This window comes from Dipodomys merriami, unplaced genomic scaffold (assembly GCF_024711535.1).
Source record: "Dipodomys merriami isolate MVZ:Mamm:240054 unplaced genomic scaffold, mDipMer1.0.p SCAF_51, whole genome shotgun sequence".
Classification (NCBI taxonomy): domain Eukaryota; kingdom Metazoa; phylum Chordata; class Mammalia; order Rodentia; family Heteromyidae; genus Dipodomys; species Dipodomys merriami.
Genome location: NW_027206080.1, coordinates 4,029,604 through 4,052,951, shown reverse-complemented (window position 1 = coordinate 4,052,951; position 23,348 = coordinate 4,029,604). Strand labels below are relative to the sequence as shown.

Sequence of the window (23,348 nt, the reverse complement as noted above, 5' to 3'; positions counted from 1 at the left end):
GCGTCCGGCGCCTCCGCCGCGGATCCGTCCCCTGGAGCGCCGCGCGGGCCTCCGGCCGACGCCGCCGAGGCCGGGGCGTCCAGGGCAGGCGTCGAGGCCCCCGGGCCTCGGTCCCCGGGTGGGGGCGGGCGGGCGCCGCGGGCCGAGCGAGGGGCGGGCCCGGGGGATGCCCCCGCGCGCTCGCCCGGCGCCGCCGGTCCCGGAGACGCGATGGAGGAGGAGCTGAAGTGCCCGGTGTGCGGCTCGCTGTTCCGCGAGCCCATCATCCTGCCCTGCTCGCACAACGTCTGCCTGCCCTGCGCCCGCACCATCGCCGTGCAGACCCCGGAGGGCGAGCAGCCGCTGCCCGCGCCGCCGCCACCCCCGCGGGCCGCCGCCACTTCCGCGCCCGGCCCGGAGCCCGAGCCCGCGGGCGCGGCCAGCGAGCTCGCGGACAAGCTGAGCCTGCACAGCGAGGCCGACAGCGGCTACGGCTCCGGCACGCCCAGCCTCAAGTCCCCCAACGGCGTGCGCGTGCTGCCCGCCGCCCGGGGCGCCGCCGGCTCCAGCTCCATCACCTGCCCGCAGTGCCACCGCAGCGCCTCCCTGGACTCGCGCGGCCTGCGCGGCTTCCCGCGCAACCGGCTGCTGGAGGGCGTCGTGCAGCGCCACCTGCAGAGCCGCGCGCCGCCCGCGCCCGCGCCCGTGCCCGCCTGCCAGCTGTGCGCGCGCGCGCCGCCCGCGCCCGCCGCCGCGCGCTGCGAGCAGTGCGACGTGCTCTACTGCGCGGCCTGCCAGCTGCGCTGCCACCCGGCGCGCGGGCCCTTCGCCCGGCACCGCCTGCGGCCGCCGCCCGCCGCGCCCGCCGCGCCCGCCGTCGCCGCCGCCCGGAGTCCCGCGCCCGCGCGCCAGCCCGCCACCTGCCCCGAACACGAGCGCGAGCTCTACAGCGCCTACTGTGCCAGCTGCCGGAGCCCCGCGTGCAGCCTGTGCCTGGAGGAGGGCCGGCACGGCCAGCACGAGCTGCGGCCGCTGGGCGCCGCGTGGAAGCAGCACAAGGTGGGCGCGGGGTGCAGAGGGGCCCCGGGGGCGGGGCGGGGCTGGGCGGGACCGGCCGCGGCGCGTGGGGCGCCGACTCATTCACCCATTGACTCGGCCTAACACTCTCACTCATCCCAGTATTCGCTCACTGACTCAGTCCAGCACTCAGTCATCCAGCATTCGCTCACTGACTCAGTCCAGCACTCAGTCATCCAGCATTCGCTCACTGACTCAGTCCAACACTCAGTCATCCAGCATTCGCTCACTTAGTCCAACACTCAGTCATCCAGCATTCGATCACTGACTCAGTCCAGCACTCAGTCATCCAGCATTCGATCACTGACTCAGTCCAGCACTCAGTCATCCAGCATTCGCTCACTCAGTCCAACATTCAGTCATCCAGCATTCGCTCACTGACTCAGTCCAGCACTCAGTCATCCAGCATTCGCTCACTGACTCAGTCCAGCACTCAGTCATCCAGCATTCGCTCACTGATTCAGTCCAGCACTCAGTCATCCAGCATTCGCTCACTCAGTCCAACACTCAGTCATCTAGCATTCGCCCACTGATTCAGCCTAGCACTCAGTCATCCCAGCATTCACTCACTGACTCAGTCCAGCACTCAGTCATCGAGCATTGACCCACTGACTCAGCCCAGCACCCACTCACTTCAACACTCAGTCACTCCTTGATTCATCCCAGAAGTTGGTGACTTGAACACTTAGTGAAATCAGGTGTTCCAGCCAGGAGTTGGGGATGGCCAGGACATTGCCCTGTTCCCTTTCCCTGGCATCATTTTATTCGACACAAAGCTCTGAAGTGGGGCTCTCACCCCACAGTCTGACCAGTTAGTGGCCTCTGCAACAGCCCCTCCTCATTAAGTCGTCCAGGACTTAATGCTAACGGTCACCGTTTACCCTCTGGGTAAAAGAAAAAGTCACTTCCTGACGTTCCAGTGTTACTCGAGGCGGGGACATGGTAGGAGAGCTTCCTGGGATCTGTCTGCAGGGTAAGCAGCCCTCAGCCCCTACCCAAGGCACGCCCTGCTTCCTGCCCAGCCACCAGCACATTCTGTCCTCACAGTGAGGCGAGACAGGAGGCCTCATGGGATATGTGGAAGCATTGGGATGCACATCCTGGAGAAAGGGTGAGGATTTCCCCTGAGACCTTCTCTGGCCCACCTGTGGCTCTGCACAGAGCAGAGAGTGGTGGTGGAGGGCAGGAGCCAGAGGCCTGTAAGAGCACCAGGCGGCCTGCCCCATCCTCCCGGCCAGGGCATGCAGAGTGAGAAGCCAGGAAAATTGGGTCCCTAGGTCCCAGGGCGTGGGCAGGCAGGACCTTCCCCTCTGAGCGGAAGAGGGCAGCAGGCGCTCTGCCTTCACAGGGCTAAGGTGGTGCCCCCGCCCCCTGCCTGCATTTCAGGCAGTCTCCCCAGAGGAGCCAAGGGGCCTGCAGGCTGCCCAACAGGACACAGAGTGTGTGTGAGGGTGGAGGAGAGCCACAGGACACAGGAACAGAGCCAAAGCTACCTGGTCATCCAACTGTAAGTGTGCAGATGGACGGGGCAGCACAGGGCAGAGCTCATATGGACGGATGGATGGATGGATGGATGGACGGACGGGGCAGTACAGTGGAGAGCTCATGCGGATGGGGCAGCGCAGGGCAGAGCTCATGGGGACAGATGGACGGATGGGGCAGCACAGGGCAGAGCTGAGCTCACTTGTTTATGTGTGTAAAGTACATCGTCCCATCTGGTACAATAAGCATATGCTGTTGTTGTAGTTTAACGTTTTTAAACGAACAATTAGTAACACACACACACTTAGGGAAACATTTAGAAATTTACCTTGAAAGGAAAATTTGTATCCTAGTCTGAGGAGGGGATTGAAGGTCAAATCCCCACTCACAGAGCTTTGGCTCACAATTGGAACCAGTTTGCACCCTTGCCCCCCCCCAATCCTCCATATGTGGCCATATATAGAGGTGTGTTTGGTTGCGGTCTGTGTGTGAGAGGGGGTCAGCTAGCAAGAGGCCAGATGCCTGCTCCACATCCCGGAGTCAGGGTACCAGCCCCAGAGGCAAGCGGTGTGTGGGGGGGCGCGGGAGGGGGCTCCTTCTCTGGGTGTAGCCTCTGACACAATCTCCAACACATCCTTTGCTCTTTACTGTTTCTAGGCCCTCTTATTTAAAGCAGTGAAGCTGCAGTGGGCTTGGGGCAGCAGCCCCGACACCCATCAGGCCCCACTGACTTGTCAGCAGGTGATTTCTAGCATCGTTTGTGTGCATACTACATGGTGTTGGGCTGAATGAGGGCGCCGGCTTAGAATTAGCTTTCATTCATGTGACATCCGGTTGCACATTGCTTTGCTAGGACTGTAGCTGCCTTTCTTGTTTCATCCTTCGAATGAGCTGGTAGCATTTTACAAATGAAGAAATCACTTGTGAAAAGGCTGTGATCAATTACCAAGGCAAGAGCCTGGGTTGTAAATCTCACATTCAGATTTCACAAGCTGTCACAGTTTCACAGGCTGGAGAGCCAAAACTAATTTTGGGTATCGACACTCAGATGTTCAGCATGGAGAAGCGTAGAAACCGATAGTGTCAAGATTGGGAGTGGCACTCTTAAGAGACGTTAAGCATCTCGGTGGAAACTCAAACCAGGAGTCTCACCAGAGCTCTGCAGTCAGGCCAGGGAGATGACGCTCATTCCTAGTCTGGGGTCCACAGACCTCACCCAACAACGCAAGGTCACAGGACACGTGGGGCAGGTGGGCATCTGCCCATGGAGCGGGCAGCGCCCCCTGTGGGGATGTGGCTGCGGAGGATCTGGAGTCTGAATTATGTGTGTGTGCTCCTGGAACTACAGCTCCTGAATCCAGCAGGGATACTGTGAGACAGTGAGTGTTTGTTTACAAAATGGAAATCAGGTTCTATGGACCTTCCACAGTTGCTCTGCTGTTAGAGCAAGGGAAATCATAAAGCACTTGCCAGCTACATCTATGTACTCAGGGCCAGGGGTGAGGGGAAGGAGAGGAGGAGGAGGAGGAGGAGGAGGAAGCCCTGTTGAGCCCTGATTTGGCTTTGGCGATCGGCACCCAGGCTGCCTGGCTTGTTCTGAAAGATAAACAGGGACACTGATTCTGCCACCCTCTTTGGCAGTGTAAACTCCTCGGCAAACCTGACGATTTTTGGGCTGTTGTTGTTGTCTAAATATCCATGAACCTGACAAAGCCTCACTGGGCTAGTAGCAGCTCTGCCCTAAGAGCATGAGGCCCTCGGCCTCGGTTAGTCACTGTGATTCCCACCACCCCCTGTTCCCACCACTCCCTGTTGCGATGGAACTTTCTATAGGGTTAGTGGCTCAGCAGGAGACATCTATGATATGGAGGGCTGTTGATTATCTCTTTTTTTGTTTGTTTTGTGCCATTCCTAGGGCTGGAACTTAGGGTCTGGGTGCTGTCTTGTGCATTTTTGCAAGGCGGGCACCACTTGAGACACTACTTCTGGATTGTTTTTTGTGATTAATTGGGTTTAAGAGTGTCACAGATTTTCCTGCCTGGCTGTTTGTACCGACATCCTCAGATCTCAGCGCCCCCTCCCCCCCCCCCCACATAAGGTTACAGACATGAGCCATTGGCACCTGGCTGCTTATCACCTTTAAAAACAGTGTGGAAACCTTTGGATGTTGGCCAAGCACATTTTATATGGCTCAACCCTTCTGAAGAATTTCTGACCTGATTTCTGTGTTGTGAGGTCTGAGCAGGGAAGGTGGCTTTCAGGGAGGCCCTAACGCCCACCTGTCTCTTGTAGAGCTCTTCCTGAATCCATGTGTGTGCTGTGGCACCTCCCTAGTGGACACAGAAGGTCGGTAAGGCACAAACCCCTGCTCCCAGGATGGCCTCCGAGCTGGGTGTGGGTGGCAGGCTCTGCGAGAAGGAGGCAGGTGCCCTGAGCCCAGACAATACATCTGCCCTGCACCACCAGAGGGAGCCAGGCAGGGTCCCCAAGGCAAGGATGGTGGGTTGGGGAGCCCAGGAGCAGGGACAAGGTCTGCAGGACAGGTCTGTCAGACCGGAATGCATGGCAGTCGAAAAAGCCAGGCCCTCATCACATCCCATCTGTCCAGACGGTGTGCAGTTTAAAAAAAAATAGATGAAGGTCGGATTAGGAAACAAATACTTGCCCTTACCCAATCTCTCCATACAAAATCCAAGAAGCCGATGAGCTATGAATGATCAGAAGTGGTATGGTGTCCTCCTGAGGGCTAGAAGAGAGAGCTGCCCTCACTCAGAGGCGGGGCCCATTTGTTGCCATCTGGTTGGCATTTGGCATGTGTCCACGTTACTGAAAGGGGCAGGAGCTGCGGCAGTGGGAGGAGCAGAGAGTCTGGCCAAGGCTGAAGATGTGTAGCTGTGAGAACAGCCCATGGACCACCAAAGGTGGGGTTAAGGTAGGAAGTGACGTATGTTTGTTTATTGCTTGTTCTGGGGCTTGAACTTGGCCTGGGTGCTGTCCCTGAGCTTTTGCACTCAAAGCTGGCACTCTGCCACCTGAGCCACAGCTCCATGACCTGCTTTTCTAGTGGTTAATTAGAGATAAGTCTCATGGCCTTTCCTGCCCAGGCTGGCTTCAAACCATGATCCTCAGCTCTCACCCTCCTGAGTAGTGAGGGTTACAGGTGTGAGCCACCATGCCTGGCTGTGATGTTTGTTGTTTTCCACTGTTGGGAAAGGATGACTGAGGGACTGATGCAGAAGCAGGAAGGCTAACCGGGAGCCTTGACAGGAAAGGGCCATCCATAAGTGCACGGGAATTGCCAGGGAGACTGCCCAAGTGGAGAGATACTGTCTCCAGCTGGAGGCCTCTCAGCTTCTTGGCCTTGTGGTTTGATTTTTTTTTATTAGTTTTGCAGAGTTGTTTTTATGTCTCTGTTGTCTTCTCCGCTGGTATTTCGTCTCTGTCTCTGTCTCTGTCTGTCGGTCTATCTGTCTCTCTCTCATCCTTCTGTGATTCAGTGACACGTGTTAGTTTGATATCACCCTACACAGTTCTCTCTTCGGTGATCTCTCTTCCTCTGTGCTGCAGTCTGGATAGCGTCTCAGTGCAGTCCCTCCCTGGGGTGTGTCACGGTCACAGCTCCGGCTTGCCTCTGTCTTCCTTCTCCTCCTCCTCCCAGGCAAGGGGCCCTGATAGTGGCCCCCAGAAGAGTTTGTGCTTCTTACTAGGGTTTTCCTCTTTCCCCTTAGCTGGGAGGGATTCTTGCTCTGCTCCCAGCTGGGGTTACTGCTCTTCTACGTTATGCCTCTTGCATTGTATGGACCCTTGGGGGCTGCTCAAAGTCCCTTTGAAATAAGTAAAGAAGTCCATGAAAAATACCGTATGCTTGTAAGACACTAGGGAGAAGTAGGGGCCTCTGGAGAACACAATTAAGGGCCCCATCTTCATAGTGGTGCCAGTAACGCTGTGACCCTAGACGCCATGCCCCAGCTGTGAAGCAGTGCCCCATGCCTCAGTGCCCTGAAACATGGTGCCAGTGACTTAGTACCAGTGCCGCAGTGTGTGCCATGCCACAGTACCCCGAGAGAGCTGAATGCTGCCCGGGACATGTTGATCAAGAAACAGATCTTCATGGTCACTGGGACTCGCTGCTGCTCCTCAGCTCCTAGACAACAAAGGGACCAAAGGACTACAAGGAAGAAGACCTCCACACCCACTGGCTGACCTGGAGAGGCCTCTACTTAGCTCCCTCTGTGGGAATGGACGTGTGGGGAAGGCCCCAGGCCACAGCCCAGTGCAGCACAGGCCGGTTGTGTGTGGGTTCTCACCCAGCCCTGCCTGCCCAGCAGGGTGCCAGGCCAACAGCTCACTGAGGCTCATTACCTGTGTCACACAAAGCAGGGACAATGGAAAGTGACATGTTCCATAAAAGTGAGGGGACTTGAAAAGCCATCCTTTTAGCACCTGAGACTTACAGAAACAAGCTGGGGACAAATGCCAGATAAAAGGATCTAGAAGCCACATGGAGGGGTACATCTAGCTTGAGATGAAAGAAGGATTAATCTTTAGCTTCATTTAAATTTCAATGGAGATCAGGCTGTAATCCTTTTGAAGATTCTTGTAAATTTTCACCTTTTACTCTGTTTGCCAATGAAACCTGAGCAAGGAACTATGATAAGGAAAGACGCTTCCTAGAGGAAATGGCAGAGGAAAGGAGTGTGTGTGCGTGTGTTTGTGCGCACGCACGTGTGTGTGTGTGTGTGTGTGTGTGTGTGTGTGTGTCCATGTGCATGCACGTACATGCTGATCCTGGGGCCTAAACTCAGAGCTTGGGTGATGTCCCTAAGCTTTTTGCTCAAGGCTACCACTGAACTACTTGAGCCACAGCTCCATTCCTGACCTTTTGGTAGTTTGTTAGAGGTAAGAGTCTCATGGCTGCCCAGGCTGGCTTTGAACCATGGTCCTCTGATCTCAGCTAGGTTTTCAGGCATGAGCCACTGGTGCCTGGCAAGAGAGGGATTTAAAAGACTGGTGCAGAAGTGAATTCTGGATGGGTTGTTAGCACTGGTTATTTAAATGGACAAATGGGCTCATCTCTCTTCTCATGCCCAGGGAATCAAGAGCAACACCAAAGCACAGACAACTGGTATTCAACATGTATGGAACCTTACCACAGATGAGCACAGGTGGAGGAGAGAGCTGGGTGGTAGTTCAGGCTTCAACAGATTGGAGGGACTCACACAGAAGCAAGGAAAGAGCCATCCAGACAAAAACTGACTGCTCCTCCACCCCATTTGGGCATCAAGGTGGAGCTGGCCTGAACCGAGCAAGGCCTAGGTCACAGGACTGCAAGGCCTGCCTGCTCTACTCAGTACATGGCCTCTGTATATTGTATGGTCACCATCCTGGCGGGCCCAGGCTCCGTACATTGGCATGATCACAATCCTGGCCCAGGATTCTGCATACCAGACACCCCACCCACTCTTGAGCCTGTTGAGCTATGACCCAAGGTACTCTGGCCTTTCTCCATGCAAGTATGAGTTGGTGTGCTCAGTGTTTCTTTTCTGCCTATAGGGTACTCCTAGGGCATCCAGGGCGCTTGCCCACACTGGAGGCAGCTTGAGAAGTAAAATCCTCGCTGACACATAAGCAGAGCCTGAAGGAAGGAAGCGGGAAAACCCCAGCTTTCTGGTCCAGTTTTGGTCTATCCTTATTCTACTAAAAATGCAGTTTCTGCCTGGTGATTGTGGCTCACGCCTGTAATCCTGGCTACCCAAGAGATCTGAGGATTTTAGGGTCTGAGGTCTGAGGACTGCAGTTTAAAGTCAGCCCAGGCAGGAAAGTCCATGAGACCCACAGAAAACTGGAAGTGGCGCTGTGGCTCCAAGTGGTAGAGCACTAGCCTTGAGCAAAAGGGCTCAGGGACAGGACCCAGGCTCCTAGTTCAAGCCTCAGGACTGGCAAAAAAAAAAAAAAAGGTAAATAGAAGTAAGAATGCAGTTTCTGTTAAAGATCAAGGCCATCATGTGTTCTGTGACCAGGCTCTGAAGATAGGTCTGGCTGTGCGAGGGATCTGGTAGAACACGGGATGCCACCTGAGGCCTGAGCTCCGCTTGCCTCTCCTGAGAGCAGCGGCCGGCCCAGCCTCAGAGCCACCTCTGAGCTCCACTGGCCACACTGCATCCTGCAGGACGAGGTGTCCTTGGCGGAGGGACTAGCGGAAGAACAGGTGCCGTCCCCAGACCCCCGCAGGACCCCAGCCCACCTGCCATCCGTCATGTGGGAGGGACCCTCAGCTCAAAGTGGAATATATCTGCACTACTCCTCAGTCTGAACTGAGGAGGGATAAGCCTGCACAGGAGAGGGCCGCACCTGGCCAGGGCTCCTAGCCCTCTTGTCCAGGGCCCTGGGAACAGATTGGCGGAGCGTTCCTCCCCTGTGCACACCCTGGGGTCACAGGTCACTGAGCCCTGCCAGAAAGCAGGTGTATGCTAGGGTATCAAGTAGAGGGTCTGCCCATAGACGAGCTTCCTGCCGATGTGCACACAGCGCCCCCCTCTTCACTCCCCCCAGTGCCGCCGCCCTCAGCAGCGTGCCATGTCTCCTCCAGGCCCAGCTGTCTCAGGCCCTCAACGGAGTTTCCGACAAGGCCAAGGAAGCAAAGGAGTTCCTGGTGCAGCTCAAGAACATGCTGCAGCAGATCCAGGTAAGCCTGGCGTTGGGACACTTGGAGGGGCAGTGTGCCAGGCACCAGGTGTACAGGGGGAGGGCAGTGTGCAAGGCACCAGGTGTGCAGGGGGGAGGGCAGTGTGCAAGGCACCAGGTGTGCAGAGGGGGAGGGGCAGTGTGTCAAGTACCAGGTGTGCACGGGAGAGGGGCAGTGTGCCAGGCACCAGGTATGCATGGGAGAGGGGCAGTGTGTCAGGCACCAGGTGTGCTGAGGGGAGGGGCAGTGTGCCAGGCACCAGGTGTGCAGGGGAGGGGCAGTGTGCCAGGCACCAGGTGTGCAGGGGAGTGGCAGTGTGCCAGGCATCAGGTGTACACGGGGGAGAGGCAGTGTGTCAGGCACCAGGCGTGCTGAGGGGAGGGGCAGTGTGCCAGGCACCAGGTGTGCAGGGGAGTGGCAGTGTGCCAGGCACCAGGTGTGCAGGGGGAGGGGTAGTGTGTTAGGCATCAGGTTGCAGGGGAAGGGGCAGTGTGTCAGGCACCAGGTATACACGGGGGAGGGGCAGTGTGCCAGGTACCAGGTGTGTAGCAGGAAGAAGGTCTATCAGTGCTGAACAGGAGAAAGTTGTCAGTTCTGCTGTGTGGCCTTGGAAGCTGAAGGTACGGCTCATTGTGACATGCACACACACATACACACACACACACACACACATACACACACACACACACACACACACAGATGCTCGGTGGGGAAGAGAAGTTCCGTGATGCCAGTGATAGTCACGCAGCTAGAGGCTGTGTGGTCCTGTGTAGTGGTGTACCCAAACATGCCCAAGGAACGAGTGTGTTACCTTAAGTTAAAACAAATAAGTGTGCCAGGCTCCCAGGCCCTGACAAGTGTGTGCAGCACAGCGTCTGTGCGGTGATCTGTGTCCCCCAGGCAGAGCTGCTGCCCTGTGGAGGACAAGCTCTGAGTGCCCCGACGCCTGGATGGAGAGACTGAAGCCATCCTCCATTTTTTTTTTTTTTTTGGTCTCTGGGTTCGAATCCAGGGCTGTGTACTAGCTAGGCAGGCGCTCTACCATTCAAGCCCCCTTTTGCTCTGGTTGTTTTTTGAGTAGGCTCTCATATTTCTATCTGGATTGGCCTGAGCCGCGATCCTGTTACTTATGCTTCCTGTGTAGCTAGAGTAATGTGCACACACCATCACCCCAGCTTCTGATGGTTAAGATGAAGTGTCATCAACTTTTTGTCCCAATCTCCACCTCCTGAGTATCTGGACTTATATTTATGAGCTACTATGCCCAGTTTCTCTCTCTCTTCCCTCTCTCTCTTCCTCCCCCTTCCCTCCCTCCCTCTCTTTCTCTCCCTCTCTCCTTCTCTCCCTCTCTCCCTCTCTCTTCCTCTCTCTCTCTCTCTCTTCCTCTCTCTTTCTTTCTCTCTTCCTCTCTCTCTCTCTCTCTCTCTCTCTCTCTCTCTCTCTCTCTCTCTCTCTCTCTCTCTCTCTCTCTAATACTGTTCCTGGGCTTGAACTCAGGTCCTGGTCACTGTCCCTGAGCTTTCTCACTCAAGGCTAGCACTTTACCACTTGAGCCACAGTTCTACTTTCAGCCTTTTTGATGCTTAATTGGAGATACGAGTCTCATGGACTTTTCTGACCCAGCTGACTTCAAACTGGGATCCTCTGATTTCAGCCTCCTAAGTAGCTAAGATTATAGGTGTGAGACACCAGGCTCCCGGCTTTCTTTTTCTTTTCTTTTTCTTTTCTTTTTCTTTTTTGACAGTGGTCTCACTGTATAGTTCAAGCTAGCCTCAGATTATTGATCTTCTTGTTTTAGTCTCCCAAGTACTTGAATCACAATTGTGCAAAACCAAGTCATGAAGTCTCTGATGCTTTACCAACATAGCATGTGTCTTCCACCACAGGATATGAAAAACAGGGCAGCTACACAACAGATAGGTCTTCTCTCCATCTGGCTGGAGGTGCAAGGCTATGGTGCAGGAGGGTTGGTCCTCCTAGGCTTCGGCTTGCACATGGCCTCTTCTCCTCATGGCCTCTGGTGGTTGTCCCTCTGTGTGAGTCTATGACCTAATTTCCTCTTCTTGTAGGACACCAGTCAGACTGGATTAGAGCCAGGCTGATGGCCTCATTTTTACTCAGTGACCTCTTTAAAGGCTTGTCTGCATACACAGCCATGTTCTGAGGTCCTGGCTTGTGATCGGCATATTGTCTGGGGGACAGGCTATCCTTGAGCAAGGGTCTATGTCCACACTGATCTCGATGAACAAGAGAGGCTCTGGCAGTGGTTTGTTTGCCTTACTTTTTCCCAACTGTGAAAAGCAGAAGCACATACCCCAGAGGTCCTGGAAAGCTCAACACAGCCCACCAGCTGAGCTGACCCTGCATGCTTGCTCCCGCGTTGCCTGTTGTTTTATGCCCTTCCAACCACCTCTGGGCTCTTCCTCCTTCCCCACTGCACAGGATGTGCTCTGTGCGCCAGGGGACTATGAGCTGCGTGGTGTGCCGCTCGCCGCACCCCTCCTCACTCACTCGCATCCCGTCTCCAAATTTCCCACATGTGGAGGGCTCTGGGGCCAGCTTTGTGGGAGGTCTGCTTTGTGTACACCCTTGCCCGATTCTGTCTGCCCGCTGCTGCGCTCTGCTTCCCTAGGAGAATGGGCTGGACTATGAAGCCTGCCTGGTCGCGCAGTGCGACGCCCTGGTGGACGCCCTGACCCGGCAGAAGGCCAAGCTGCTCACCAAGGTGACGAAGGAGAGGGAGCACAAGCTGAAGGTGGGCACCGGCCCCTCTTTCCTGTGGCGCCTAATGTGTCCGGCACAGGGGCGCACGCCGTTGGGGCTGGTGATCTTGGGTGAGCGGTTGTGTGGATGCACGAGTGACTGAATGCGTGAATGAGTGAGTGGATGCGGTGAGCAAGGCTTAGTGGCCCAGTGACCTTCAGAGGCAGCGAATGCCCACGTTGTCTCTCCTGAGCCAAGGCAGATGGCGCAGTTTTCACCCCAGGTCCACGTGCCCCCACCTCCTGGGTGCTCCTCTGTCTGTCTGACTCTTGGTCCCTAGTCCCAGAGCTGTGGCGACGCTGGTCCAGTCCGCCTGGATTTCCGTCTCTGCCCCTTCCTCAGATGTAATGTAGACGGCTAGTTTCCACAAGGCAGGCAAAGCTTGCTGCCCCATCCACATGAGTCCCTGGTCAGGTGGCCCTCGGATGCCCTGGGCTGGTCAGCGGGGCACTGTCCCAGGTCTGTCTGGGCCAGAGACACAGAACTGGCCTTTTACGCTGCGGTGGCCCTGAGCTCCATCCGCAGACCTTGGGTTGTGGATCAGGGTTTCCCTCTGTAGCCTTGACCGCAGTCCTCAGCCTCAGCCTCCCAAGTGCATGGCTTGCAGGTGTATACCAGCATCCAGCTCTGCCTGTGAGGAGAGGACACGTGGGAGCAAAGCACCTCCCACCGTGTGATCGAGGGCCAGCCGAGGGTCAGAGCAGGGCAAGGCACCGGCCACAGCTCAGGGGCTTTCCAATGAAGCCTTTCTCCACACTGCCGCCCAGAACTCAGCCTGCTGAGCTGGACCTGGGGTGCACGGGAAGCTCAGATGGGGCAGAGCCATGCAGGTCCTCACGGGAGTCTTCCTCGCAGATGGTCTGGGACCAGGTCAATCACTGCACGTTGAAGCTGCGCCAGTCCACGGGGCTGATGGAGTACTGCCTGGAGGTGATCAAGGACGATGATGCCTCGGGGTTCTTGCAGGTGAGTCCCCTCGGGCACGCCCTCCCACACTGGCCCATGTTCCAGGCCAGGCCTGTCCCAGGCTGGGGGCCAGATCCTGCTCCTTGACTTGGTGCTGCCCAAAGGCACAGGCTCTGCCCTTGGCTTGGACTCTCCTAGCTGTGGCCTCATCCTGCCTCACCCATGCAATGTGGTCTCTGGGACCACCGGCCTGGCCTCACCTCTCCCCACAAGTGGGAAGGACAGCCTCTGGCAAACGTGCTGAATGCACTGTTGTCGGAGGCAGCTGCTGCCCACATGGCCTGGGCCTCTCTGTGCAGTCCTGCCGAGCTGGCCTTGCCCTGGTGGCCAGTGGTCAAGCCCAGTAGTGAGCAGGTGAGGGCACTGTGTCAGAATGGCTGCACTGGCCTGGCTTGGGTATGGGTCTCAGGGAGATGAGGAATTCCCTGGGGGCTCCCCCAGGACAGATGCCTGAGACTTCACGTCTCCAGATGCAAGACAGATGTTCCCAGAAGGCAGGTCAGCAGAGGAGAGCCTGAGTGTGATTTATGTCCTGCACTGAGTACGCGTGGAGAACAGGACACACTTCCTCCACACGTGGGACAGATGACTAGTATTTTCTTAGTACGTGCTACTTTGCAAAGGCCTAGACCTAGCCAGGCAGACAGCAGGTGTTCTTCATGTATTTTAACAGAGCTCCGTTTACTTAAAAAAGAGGGGGCTTCAATTGCTTTAACTATTGGTGTTCTTTACATTGACACACTGTTGAGCTGTGAGGAGAACACACCACACCGCCCTCCTCATCAGTGACCACCTTCCCCATCACTGACCGCCCTCCTCATCACTGACTGCCCTCCCCACCGCTGACCACCCTCCCCACTGCCGACTGCCCTCTCCACTGCTGACCACCCTCCCCACTGCTGACCGCCCTCCCCATTGCTGACTACCCTCCCCACGGCTGACCACCCTCCTCACCACTGACCATCCTCCCCACTGCTGCCTGACCTCCTCAGCCCCCCTCATCGCTGACCACCCTCCCAAACGCTGACCTTCCTCCTCATTGCTGACCACCCTCCCCACCACTGACCACCCTCCCCACCGCTGCCTGACTTCCTCAGCCCCCCTCCTCATCGCTGACCACCCTCCCAACCGCTGACCGCACTCCCCACTGCTGACCTTCCTCCTCACTGCTGACCACCCTCCCCACCACTGACCACTCTCCCCACCGCTGCCTGACCTCCTCAGCCCCCCTCCTCATCACTGACTGCCCTCCCCACTGCTGACCGCCCTCCCCACTGCTGAACTTCCTCCTCACCGCTGACCACCCTCCCCACCACTGACCACCTTCCCCACCGCTGCCTGACCTCCTCAGCCCCCCTCCTCATCACTGACTGCCCTCCCCACTGCTGACCACCCTCCCCACTGCTGAACTTCCTTCTCACCGCTGACCACCCTCCCCACCACTGTCACCCTCCCCACCACTGCCTGACCTCCTCAGCCCCCTCCTCACTGCTGACCGCCCTTCTTAGCCCCCCTCCTCACCACTGCCTGACCTCCTCAGCCCCCCTCCTCACCGCTGACCACCCTCCTCACTGCTGACTGCCCTCTCTACCACTGACTGCCCTCCTCAGCCCCCCTCCCCACCGCTGACCGCCCCCCTTGGCCCCGCCCACAGATCTCTGATGCCCTGATCAAGCGTGTGCAGGTGTCCCAGGAGCAGTGGGTGAAAGGTGCCCTGGAGCCCAAGGTGTCGGCGGAGTTTGACCTGACCCTGGACAGCGAGCCTCTACTGCAGGCCATCCACCAGCTGGACTTCATCCAGATGAAATGTAGGGCTGGGCTGCGGTTGGCCTGGCTCAGCTGGGGCCTTTCCTCAGCAGGCGTGTGGGTGGTCTGGGGCCAGGGTAGCACTGGTGGGAGCCAGCAACACACAGCGTGGTGGAGGGGAGGGTGGTCTGGGGCAGGGTCCCTTGTGGGCCCGGAGTCCCCTCAGCACCCAGCACAGTGGGGAGCACTCCCAGAGGGTCCTGTGACAGTGGGGAGCACTCCCGGAGGGTCCTCTGTGACAGTGGGGAGCACTCCCGGAGGGTCCTCTGTGACAGTGGGGAGCACTCTGTGACCGTGGGGAGCACTCCCAGAGGATCCTGTGACAGTGGGGAGCACTCCCGGAGGGTCCTCTGTGACGGTGGGGAGCACTCCCGGAGGGTCCTCTATGATGGTGGGGAGCACTCTGTGACCATGGGGAGCACTCCTGGAGGGTCCTCTGTAGACTTCAGGAGAAAGTAGACCATTTGCAGACCCACCCATAATGTATTGTCTGAGAGTAGCAAGGAGGCAAGGCAGGTGGGGGTGGGGGGAGAGGCAGAGGTAGAGAGGTAGAGGAGCATTTCAGGAGGCAGAAGGATAGAGGCTGGAGTAAGGCTTTTTGTGTCCCAAGGAAGGACAAGAAGTTCAGAGGCAAGAGCAGAAGGGACCGAGTGCAGAGCAGCAGAGCAGCAGGACAGCCTGGGGGGAGGGGTCCGGCTGGAAGAGGCTGGCTGGAAGGTGGGGTGGAGGACAGCCGAGTGGCACACAGCAAAGAGCTCAGTACAGCTGGCACAGCTCAGCGAGAGGCGAAGTTGGCAAGTGATGTCCAGAAGGAGAGGCTGCTCTGCTCCTCTCCTGGGAGCCTGAGGGGACCTGCGAGGCTTCCAGGGCCAGAGACCATGCCGGGCAGCCGGGGCCCGCAGGGGGTGTGGCCACTTGTAAACTAAGGGGTGTGAGACACAGTGCCACGCAGCGGGAGGGGCCTGGCACCCGAGTGGAGGTGGGGGGGGGGAGGCCTGGAAGTAGAGGCCCTGAGGGAGGAGGCTCGGGATCCAGAGAGAGGTGGAGAGTCTTGGCCATGCCACCGCCCCAGAGCACAGCCTTGATCGGGGCAGACCTCGAGTGACCTAGCGTGACCTCGCTGTCGGCTCCTGCTTGGCAGCCAGACTGAACGTGGCCACTTGTGCTAGACCCCCTTGCCGGCTCCCCTTAAAAAAAGATGGCAGCCAGCTGGAAAGTTTCGGGTGTGACCAGATCCAGGACAGACCCCCCGCCATTCCCCTCAGTGTAACCTCCCTTGAGCAAAGCAGCCCCACCTCCCTTGCCTGGACCTAGTCCCTGAACCAGGGCACCAAGCCTTCATCACCTTTGGAGGACACTTAAACCCAGCACCCCACTCTTAACGGGGCGAAAGGGGTGCTCTGCTCCTCCCTGGCTGAGTGCCATGGCTCTCCACAGGCAGACCGTAGGAGGACTTCCTTCTCCAGACACTTGCTTTGCAGTGTCCCCTCCCGGGGCTGAGCAAGGCATCTGCTCCCCAGCCCCGGCACCTCAAGCCTGGGGTGGTCACAGGGGAAGAACAGAAGCGTCTTGCAGGGTGGGGCTGGAGCTGTCAGTGGACACCCGCGCTGACGGAGCCATTCCTGACGCAGTGCCCCCCGGGCCCCTGCTGCAGCTGGAGAAATGCTGCACGCGAAACAACAGCGTCACGCTGGCCTGGAGGACGCCGCCCTTCGCCCACAGCCCCGCCGACGGCTACATCCTGGAGCTGGATGATGGCGATGGGGGCCAGTTCCGGGTGAGCTGCAGGCTGGGGAGCTCAGGCACATGCAGGGACTGGGCCAGGACTGGAGGAGGTTGCCCTGTGAGGGCTGACAGCTGCCTGGCAGGGCCAGCTCAGAGGCGGCGCCTGCCTGTTCTCCTGCCCAGCAGGGGTCTAGAAGACTTGCTGTGGTCACATTTTCTATGATCTTTACAAGCACCCAGGCTCCATGGCCATCACTACCCCATCTGCCTGGGCTCCATGACCAACACTATCCCCACCCCTCCACGACCTCCCCATCCACACCCCTCCAGGACCTCTACATCCCCACCCTTCCACATCCCCACCCCTCCACAACCTCCCTGCCTGCCCATGTCTTCTGTGGTCTTGTGGCCCACCATACCCTCAATGTGCTGGGAGGCTTTCCACTGGGAGTGTGCTGGCTCAGGGGCAGCCTCGGGGTGTCTGGAGAAGGGCAGTGTGTGTTCCTGCAGCACTGGTTCTCACGGGCCCTCAAGAACCTTGAAAAGTGCTGGATTAATAGAAGACTCATGAAAACTGGGTGCTGGACTGGATGGCAATGAACTTGTACCGTTGGTGGGCTGTGGGCAGGATGACAAGGAGCCTGTGAGGCTGAGGGCTTCGTCTCCCTTTCCCCTCTGCCAGGACCTGGGACTCAGCAGAGTGGCCCGGGGTACTAAGCAGCAAAGCCCAGATGTGTGTGAATCCCAGGCCTTGCAGATCACCCCCTTTCTAGACAGCCAGACTCACTAACCCCAAAGCTATTAAGTCATACCTTGCTAGGTGTGGTGGCCATGAGAAAGCTGGATCTCGGGGTTGGGCTGAAGAGTAACAGGCAGCCAGACTTTGTTGGCTTGCTACTCAGGAGGCTGAGATCTGTGGATCAAGGCTCAAAGCCTGCCTGGGCAGGAAAAGCCATGCGACTCTTATCTTGAGTTAACCACCAGAAACTTGGAATTGGTGCTGTGGCTAAAAGTGGTAGCACTAGCCTTGAGCAAAAAAGCTCAGAGACAGCACCCAGACCTGGAGTCCATGCCCCACAAGTGACAAAAACAAACAAACAAGTTTGAGGGGCTGATGGTGGCTGTGGCTCTTGCAGGAAGTGTATGTGGGCAAGGAGACCCTGTGTACCATCGACGGGCTCCACTTCAACAGCACCTACAACGCCAGAGTAAAAGCTTTCAACACCGCCGGTGCCGGGCCGTACAGCAAGACAGTGGTCCTGCAGACCTCAGACGGTGAGACTGCTTCCGTGATGGCCCCCTGCATCCATGCCTCTAGCAATCATTTCAGAGGAAGCATCACTTCCCACTCCCTTGGGGTCTGGGTACCAGGACAGGTGCTGCCACCCCGTGGGCTGTCAGAGAGAGCCCAGCCTCCAGAACTGACACATTGGGGCTGGGAAGATGGCTCAGTGGTAGAGCGCTTGCCTTGCATGCTCGAGGCCCTGGGTTCGATTCCTCAGCACCACATAAGCAGAAAAAGCCGGAAGTGGCACTGTGGCTCAAGTGGTAGAGCACTAGCCTTGAGCTGAAGAGCTGTGGGACAGCGCCCAGGCCCAGAGTTCAGGCCCCACGACCGGACCCAAAAAAAAAAAGAACTGACACATTGTTTACCTCTGCCTCAACCTTCCACCCCTGAGGTTGGCCACTAAGGCCAACTTCCTCCTCTGCCTGACAGAGTTGGCAGCATTTGAAGGCGGCCAGAGGCTGAGGCTGGGGGTCTGAGTGCAGGGCTCTTTTGCAAGGCTTAGTTGGAGAACAGGAAACAGGAGAAATAGAGCAGGAAACATGTGCATGTGTGCACGTGCGTGTACGCACAATCCAGAGAAAGGCTGCTCACTCTCCAGTGGAAGCCAGTCAGTCTGTGTCCCTGAGCCCACTGGGAGCCACTGGCCTATTCTGTTTGTTGACCCTGCTTCTTTCATCTCCTGTGCAGTGGCCTGGTTCACCTTTGACCCCAACTCTGGGCACCGAGACATCATTTTGTCCAATGACAACCAGACAGCCACCTGCAGCAGCTATGATGACCGTGTGGTGCTGGGCACAGCCGCCTTCTCCAAGGGTGTGCACTACTGGGAGCTGCACGTGGACCGTTACGACAACCACCCCGATCCCGCCTTTGGCGTGGCCCGGGCCAGCGTGGCCAAGGACATGATGCTGGGCAAGGACGACAAGGCCTGGGCCATGTACGTGGACAACAACCGGAGCTGGTTCATGCACTGCAACTCCCACACCAACAGGTGCGCCCGCCCCACCCCTGGGCTCCTGCCCCCGTTTAGGAATGAGGGTCCTGCGACCACTGTCCTACTGCCCCAAGCCAGGCGTCGGGACGGGGGAGGGTTTGCTGGGCACTGTGGTCTCCGCACCCGTTGGCTTCAACTTCAGGGAGAAGTGACCCCTTGCCTGCGGCCCGAATAAGCATGCACAGCTCTTCCATCACTTAGCAGGCCACACGATTGTGCTCTGCGGGGTTTCTCAGTTCACAGCTTTCCTTCCGGTTCTGGGATACCTTCTGGTCCACCACCCACTCCGTGAGTCACTGCAGAGCACCAGCCCCGCCCGTGTCCGCCCGGGAATAAGGAGCCAGGGGAACAACACAGTGTCTCTGGGGTGTCCAGCAGCAGGCCAACCTGCTTCTGCTGCAGCCAGTCTTCCTTGAGGAAGATGAGGGAAACCAGGCCAGCCTGACCAGGAACTTGCCTGAGGGTCCTCAGGTCCCATTAGCCCTTCTGATGGTGACTCCAGCAACCCAGAGAAGAGGCAGAACCACCCCCCTCCACCCCTCCCCCTCCCGCCGCTCCCGAGCTTCAGGGAGAGCTGGCTATATAAACTGAGCAGTCGCTGAAGGCCAGGAGATTAGGGCTGAGCAGGTGCCACAGGTTGAGCTGGCTGACCCAGGGCTGCAGACTGGATGCTCACCCTCCTGCCCACTGCAGAGCCAAATGCACACCCACTGCTCTGCTACCTTAAGCCAAACTGACACTTGGGCACGGGAGTGCACGGGAGTGTAGCCAGGGGTGTGTGCTGGGTGTTCTTTCCTGTTGCCAGATTAAGCACCTGGCCCCCAGCCTGCACAGTCCTCACAACAGCACTACCACTGCACTACCACTGAGCTACCACTGCACTACCACTGCACTACCACTGAGCTACCACTGTACAACCACAGAGCTACCACTGTACTACCACTGAGCTACCACTGTGTGACCACTGTGCTACCACTGTGTTGCCTTGGAAATTAGGAGACAGGTACCAAGACCAAACTACAGTAGGAAAATGTCATCATGAAACCTGCTAGTATTTTGAACAATTAATACACTTTAATTTTACAAAGAAACATGTGAGGTGATGAGAGTGTATGCCTGTAGTCCGAGCTGTTCAGGAGACTAAGATGTCAGGGTTGTGATTTAAAGGCAGCTGGCAGATAGTTATATCCAGTTAGAAAGCAAGAAGCCAGAGCTGGGGACATTGCTCAAAAGTAGAGTGCCAGCCATGCCTGAGCAGGAGTGTGAGGCTTTGAGTTCAAGCGCCAGTACTGTACTGTACTAACTAACATATGGGCTGGTGGAATGGCTCAAGTAATAGAGTAGTTAGCAAGTACAAGGCTATGAGTTCAAGCTTCAGCACTCAAAAGACAGACACACAAAGCCAATAGCTCATACCCATAATCCTAGCAGCTACTCAGGAGGCTGAGATCTGAGGATTGTGATTCAAAGTCAGCCTGGACAGGAAAGTCCATGAAACTCTTACGTCTAATAAACTATCCAAAAAGAGCTGGAAGTGGAGCTGTGGCTCAAGTAGTAGAGCTCTAGCCTGGAGAAACAGCAGCTCAGGGACAGCACCCAGGCCCTGACTTCAAACACACACAACAATGAGCACAAAAGAAAAACCACACTACCACTATAAAAAAAAAATGCCTTTCACAACTAAAGAAGTCAAAAGGAGGAAGAATGGAGGGGAAAGTGAAGAAGAGAGAGAGGCCAGCCACTGAGAATCTTGGGTGCGATCAGGAATTAGCCAGAATCCACATCTCTGCCTGTGTGGGCAATTCCTAAACCCCAGAGTGAGGGCCTTTGCCGGCCCGGCAGCCGTTTGGGGCCTCAGAGGAAGCTGGAGGGATGTGGAAGCCAGCAGAGAGCGTAGCAGGTGTGGGCGCGTGTGTGGAGCACCCTGCCTGGGAGGTTTGCCAGTTGCTCACTGAAAGCACGGGACCTGGGACCCAGGGCTGTGCACTGCCATCTGGTGGACAATACCGGAATAGCCCTAGCAGTGCAACAGGACCAGGACTAGGGCTCTTAGGGGACGGACCCTGGTTGGCCTCCACACTTGTCATGGCCGTCTGCCCCAGCAAAAGCCCAGCCCTAATGAGGAATTATTCTCTAAAGGCCCAGCAAGGTTAATGCTAAGCAGGAGCTAGCCTATTGGAAAGGAAAGTCTGTGGATGCAGCCCATGGGGTCAAAGGCCAGATCAGCCAGGGATGTTCTCCACTTAGTGCTCCTTTCATGACAGAGGACATGGTTCTCAACATCTGCCAAGCCTGCCCCATCTGAGCTCAACCTGGAGGTCCTGACTCCCACGCCAGCCCTCTTGGGAGCCCCTATGCTGGTTCTGGGGAGGCCGGCAAAGGGGGGGGGGAAGCCTTCGCTACCCTCCCCCAGAAAGGGGCCAAGTTAGTTCTTTGAGTGCCTTCTGCACTCGTGCTAATTTCTCAGTGGTGCACTGTGGGTGGGATTCACCGTCAGCCCTATTGGCGGGGAGTACAGCAGCCCCTTCTCCCAGGCACCCTCTCCCGAGGCCTGCTAATAGGTGGGAAGCGTGCTGCAACATCTGCAACACCAGTGGGAGGCACTGCCAACCCCCTAGTGCTGGTGTTAGCCACAGTGGTCCGGAGCCCTTCCCGCGGTGCTGGCTGGGGCTGGTGACAGGCTGTTCCCGGTCTTCCCTTGCCAGGACGGAAGGCGGCGTGTGCAAAGGAGCCACCGTGGGCGTGCTGCTGGACCTGAACAAGCACAGCCTGACCTTCTTCATCAATGGGCAGCAGCAGGGCCCCACAGCCTTCAGCCACGTGGACGGGGTCTTCATGCCCGCCCTCAGTCTCAACCGCAATGTGCAGGTACCTGGGCCCCATCCCCCCCCAGCCCAGCTGGTCCGGCTGTCCCCTCTGCCTGCCCGCCTGCCTCCTCCCGCCTTGGGCACTCCCTGCAGCCCGGGACAGGAGGGAGTGCTGGGGGCTGGGCTGGTCCTCGGCGAGGGCTGAGCACAGAAAGATGAGAGGCCAGGGGTGCAAGGGGGAGGAGAGCGTCTGTAGGAGAGTCCTCCTGTCCTGTGCCGGGCAGCCCCTGTCTGGTGCCCACTCCCTGCAGAATGGCAAGTCCACAGCAGTCACCTGGTCATTTGCTGGCAGCACTGGAGGCACTCCAGTGTGGCCACTCCGTCCTCAGGGCCAGCAGACAGCCGCGGCACAGGCCAGGCCGTGGCTGTGGGGAGACAGTGCCACGGACGCAGGGCTGCGGGGACCGGGCCACCACTATTGTGGTAGAATGGAGCCTGAACAATCCCATGGGACGCTGCTGTCACTGCCACCCGGGGAGACCACTGGCAGCTGACCACCAGCCTAGGGCCAACCAGGGTGGGGCAGGCGCCGTCTTCATGCAGGCAGAGGGCACAGGCATGGCCTGTGCTGGCACCAGGCGGCCTCCACGGGCCTCTCCTCCCCCTCCCCCCTCCCCTCCCTGCTGCTCTCACGCATGCGCACACGTGTGTGCAGTGGAAGTGAGGTCTGTCTGCATGTGGGGCAAGGGCTCCACCATGGCGTGCTACCCGAACCCCTCACTTCTCTTCCAGGTCACTCTGCACACAGGCCTGGATGTGCCCACAAGCCTGGGGCAGCCACAGCCGGCAGGCAACTAGCCAGGCCTCCTACCGCCCGGCGCCCAGGTGCATGGTGGAGCCGCACCACACTCGCCGAGCCCAGAGGCCCCACAGGCCATGCGGGTGAGCCCCGCTGCAGCGGAACGGCTGACGCGTGGAGGGGGCTCCTCAGCCAAGGGGTGGGGGTTGTCCGCCACGGTCAGCGGTACACGCACAGTGCATTTCACAGATGCCACCCTCATTCCTTCCTGAGCGGCTCTGGAGAAAACCTCTGCTTTCCCACACCTGCTCCTGCCTCTGTCTGCTGAAGAAGATTTTGAGACTGGCCTTGGGGGATGGAGTCGGGGAGCTGCAGTGTCACCCTCCTGAGCCCCGGCTGGCATTTCTGCTGGAAGCTGTCTGTGGCATTTGGCCCTGGAGCCTTTGGTACGTCTGTGCACTGGCGCGCCTGGTTCCGGACTGAAGGAGGGAGATATCAACTATTCGTGTTTAATTTCTGCCTGTCTCATTGAACTGCGAGAACCTTTTAAAAGGGCTTCCTTTGGGCCTTTACTAATCAACCAGCCCTGCGCATTCTCTCCTTTCTCACACTTTCTGACACACACAGGCACGTGCAGCGGTCTGCTAAATTTCACCCACTGTTAGATTCTGCCAATGAAACACTAGGATTCGAACAACTGTGATATGTGGCTCCTCTGGCTGGAACTGGCTGGCCAAGGACTTAACGGGAAACTGAGTCTGAGCCACTTCTCTGAGCTAGACCCCTCAGATGGCTCAGCACAGAAGCTGGAAACCCTAGGAACCCCACATTGCCCCTGCTTGGCCTCAGGATACCCCCCTTGTCGGCCTGTGACTGGCGGAGTGAGGGCATGACTGGGAGGGGAGGCAGGGTGGGCTGGCTCTCCAGGGTCGGGGCAGTGCTCTACTCCTGTCTCTGCAGCACAGCGCCCCGTGCTG

General features: G+C 57.8%; 1 protein-coding gene across 2 annotated transcripts; it reads left to right on the top strand.

Moving 5' to 3' along the window:
* Positions 1–210: 210 nt before the first annotated feature.
* Trim67 (tripartite motif containing 67) lies at positions 211–22,511 on the top strand. 2 transcript variants are annotated; one of them, XM_069998313.1, is made up of 11 exons: positions 211–1,038; positions 9,128–9,223; positions 11,856–11,978; positions 12,842–12,952; positions 14,607–14,760; positions 15,293–15,298; positions 16,390–16,535; positions 17,620–17,758; positions 18,459–18,762; positions 21,471–21,633; positions 22,365–22,511. In XM_069998313.1, the coding sequence occupies exons 1-11, from the start codon at positions 211–213 to the stop codon at positions 22,428–22,430; spliced, it is 2,136 nt and encodes a 711-aa protein (XP_069854414.1). In that variant the 3' UTR covers positions 22,431–22,511. The 2 variants fall into 2 exon arrangements, with proteins under 2 accessions (XP_069854414.1, XP_069854413.1); XM_069998312.1 differs by lacking the exon at positions 15,293–15,298.
* The last annotated feature ends 837 nt before the right edge of the window (positions 22,512–23,348 follow it).

Bases quoted from the DNA above. Each gene is read 5' to 3' on its own strand.
- Trim67 (XM_069998313.1), top strand. From the start codon at position 211: ATGGAGGAGGAGCTGAAGTGCCCGGTGTGCGGCTCGCTGTTCCGCGAG. The intron at 9,224-11,855 runs GTAAGCCTGGCG...CTGCTTCCCTAG, and splicing joins ACATGCTGCAGCAGATCCAG to GAGAATGGGCTGGACTATGA. The intron at 16,536-17,619 runs GTGAGCTGCAGG...TGGCTCTTGCAG, and splicing joins GCGATGGGGGCCAGTTCCGG to GAAGTGTATGTGGGCAAGGA.